The sequence below is a fragment of the Sesamum indicum genome, linkage group LG2 (assembly GCF_026168435.1).
Source record: "Sesamum indicum cultivar Baizhima isolate 11 linkage group LG2, ASM2616843v1, whole genome shotgun sequence".
NCBI lineage: Eukaryota > Viridiplantae > Streptophyta > Magnoliopsida > Lamiales > Pedaliaceae > Sesamum > Sesamum indicum.
In genome coordinates, this window is record NC_142658.1 from 13,085,840 (window position 1) to 13,088,894 (window position 3,055).

A 3,055-nucleotide genomic window follows, 5' to 3' on the forward strand; every position below is an offset into this window, starting at 1 on the left:
TTTTTAATTTTTTAGGTTATTATTATGGTTCTGTCATTTTTTAAATTTCGTGATTTTAATCCTTATTGTTGCTGGAGTTCACCTCCACCGACACGAAGAGTGAACTTCAGCAAAAAAAAAAAAAAAAAAAGAGTGAAATCGCAAAAGTTATAAGGATACATGACCAAAATGCTACCCTAAAAAGTTAAAAGATTAAATTGTGACAAAACTAAGCCAATAGGAATAGCAGTCGTATTCTTAAAAGGTAGCGTGAGATGCACACAATATATATTTTTCCAGCGAGGAAAACAAATGAAATTATGAAAATAAAAAAAATACAAAATCAAAATATTGCCCTAAAAAATTAAAGGATAAAAACATCAAAATAATCTTAATTGTTGGAATAAAATACATTTAAACCTATATTTTTTAATTATCCCCGGCCAGGAAGTTGGCTTGGAGTTCATGTATAGGAAAAATTGTCATTTTCTTTACATAATTTAGATATACGTACATTCTCAACCCATTACTCACTGGACTTGAAAAGAATTGCCATAACTTCCAAATTCAGTCAATTTATTTAGCTTATGTTAGAAAATTGAAAAAAAAAAAAAATCACATGCAGTTGTTGTTATCTTTTAGAATGAAAGGAAACAATCATATAACTTGCACGTATTTTTTTACTTTATATTTTCTCAAGGATGGAATTTGATAAGAGAAATAAAAACGATAATTTTTTTAAAGGGTGAATAGTAATTTACCCCTGTGATATCAAAAATGAGCACATTACCTTTTTATGAAAAAAATCTAGTAATTTACCCCCATATATACTTTTTAAAATAAAGCAATTTACCTCCTTATATAGGGAGGTAAATTGCTTCATTTTAAAAAGTATAAGAAGGTAAATTATTGTATTTTAATAAGTATAGGAAGGTAAATTGCTATTTATTGTTTCATAAAAGGGTAATTTGCTCAATTACGATATCATAAGGAATTGCTTGCATTTTTTGTTTTCTTAAATTACGAACTATTTTCCAGAGTTCCGGAAGTAATGTGAGTAAGAATATACATAAACTAAATTATGGGATGACAAAATGCAATATCCCCTACATATATTCTTCTGCTAGCTTACACTACTTTTGCACACAAAGTAACAATCCCATTAAGAAAAAGGGCTAAAAAAAAAAGGAAATTCCTCAAAAATATGTAGGTATTTGACTCCAAGAACCCTTGAGAAAGCTTTTGCAAATCCTTTCCCAGTATTTTCTATCAGGTTCTGATTCCATCAACTGCAACTTCTTCTCTTCACCAAAACACCTCTGTCGTAAAACCACAATCGAGACCAGAAAAATTAGTACAAAGAAAACCCTTATCAAGAATCAATTCATCGTATTATTTTAGAGTAGGGTTCGCCGATTTTGGGCAAGATCATTATAATTTGTATGAGATTACTAAGATTACTTTTACGTACCTCAATGGAATTGTTGGAAAGCAGACGATCGATGAGATTATCAAGAATGTCTTTGGTGTACTCAGGATGGCCTTGGATTCCTAGGATGTTGTCTCCAAGTGTGAACATTTCCACTCCTGTTTTATCAGAAAATGCAAGTAGCTGAGCTCCCTCAGGCACCTCCCACACCTGTGTTAAAACAATCATATATGTATTTCAAACAAATTTCAGACACAAACACGCAGTAGCCCTCTTTCTGAGTGTCAACCGGAACACATGCAAATCAAATTTAAGGTTGTACGTATATACCTCATCTTGATGGCACTCAATGATTGAGAGAGTTGGAGGGATCTCATCCAGTCCATTGAATAATCCATACGAGTAGAAATCCTCCGTAAGGCTCACCGTTCTAACTCCGATATCCCAACCACTATGGGATCTTGCAACTTTCCCCCCCAAAGCTCTACATAAGACCTGCAAATCAACACAATTTAGTGTAATTATATAAGTTGCAGTCAATACATTCCAGACTTTTGGATAAAGTACTGTATATAGAATAATTACAAATAATTATACCAAACTTCAAGATAGGTCATTGTAATTTACCCTAATTCTAAATTCACAAATTAGCTCAAATTCTTTAATCACATATATATATTCACTAAAGAAAAGTAGGGTTTTAAACATGAAACTTCTGACTCTAATTTTTTTCTCGTCACTGCACTTGTACTGGGACCAGTGTGACTAAATTTTAGAGACGGAAAATTTCCTCATATACCCTATTTTCTTGTAGTGATATATATATACCTAAAAACTTAATTGAACTTCAAACATTGATTCAACCAGCACACCTGGTGACCGAAGCAAATGCCAAGAACTTTCTTTTGCATGGCAAACAAAGTCTGCAAGAGAAAGCAAAGTTCAAGAATCCAATACTCATCACCATAAGCATCATGAGGGCTCCCACTAACCACAAAACCTTCATAGTTATGGAGCTCATCGATCTCCGGGAACTCGCCTTCGACTACCCGAAATAAGTCCCATTTCTCCCCATCATCCCCAAATGCATCCACAAACACGTTGAAGTATCCATCATAGACTTTCTTCACGTACTCGGAGTCCGTTGCTGCTAGCAGAAGTGCATATCTTTTCTCCCCATGGACCTTCATTTCTTTCATTGTGTCTTGCTTGGCAGTGTGTGTACTGTGTGTGAAAGTTGATGTTGGTAAAACGGGTTTTCAAGAGTGGAGATGGATGATTTGTTTTGGCAGGTTGGTATGGTTTGGAATAGGGTTTGAACCCTTTTTATAGGAGGAAAAAGGATGGGAATAATAGTGCCTAACTCGAGCCAACAAGGCCTTGTTCGAGCGATAAAATTGATATTTCATAATAAAAAAGACTGTAAATTCAAATTTTATTAAGTGGATAGCCTACTTTTACTGTAGGTTTTTGTTTATTTATTTTCTTTAAGAATATTTTAAATTATCGATATGTTGATATCAATCTTGAGTTCAAATATATTAAATGATGTAATGAATTAAATTTTATTAAAAAAAATAAAATAGAACAAAAATATTCACGTGCTTATTTAAAAGAAAATAATAGTTAAAATTGGCGGTTGGTGTA

General features: G+C 32.9%; 1 protein-coding gene across 3 annotated transcripts; it reads right to left on the reverse strand.

Moving 5' to 3' along the window:
• Positions 1–1,037: 1,037 nt before the first annotated feature.
• Positions 1,038–2,723, reverse strand: LOC105155619 (gamma-glutamyl peptidase 5). 3 transcript variants are annotated; one of them, XM_088877822.1, is made up of 5 exons: positions 2,401–2,723; positions 2,281–2,331; positions 1,739–1,903; positions 1,451–1,618; positions 1,038–1,298 (listed from the first exon to the last, which is right to left on the reverse strand). In XM_088877822.1, exons 1-5 carry the CDS (start codon positions 2,605–2,607, stop codon positions 1,176–1,178), a joined length of 714 nt encoding a protein of 237 aa, XP_088733948.1. In that variant the 5' UTR covers positions 2,608–2,723; the 3' UTR covers positions 1,038–1,175. The 3 variants fall into 3 exon arrangements, with proteins under 3 accessions (XP_088733948.1, XP_088733949.1, XP_011069816.1); XM_088877823.1 differs by lacking the exon at positions 2,281–2,331; XM_011071514.3 differs by having other exon boundaries at positions 2,281–2,722.
• Positions 2,724–3,055: the final 332 nt, after the last annotated feature.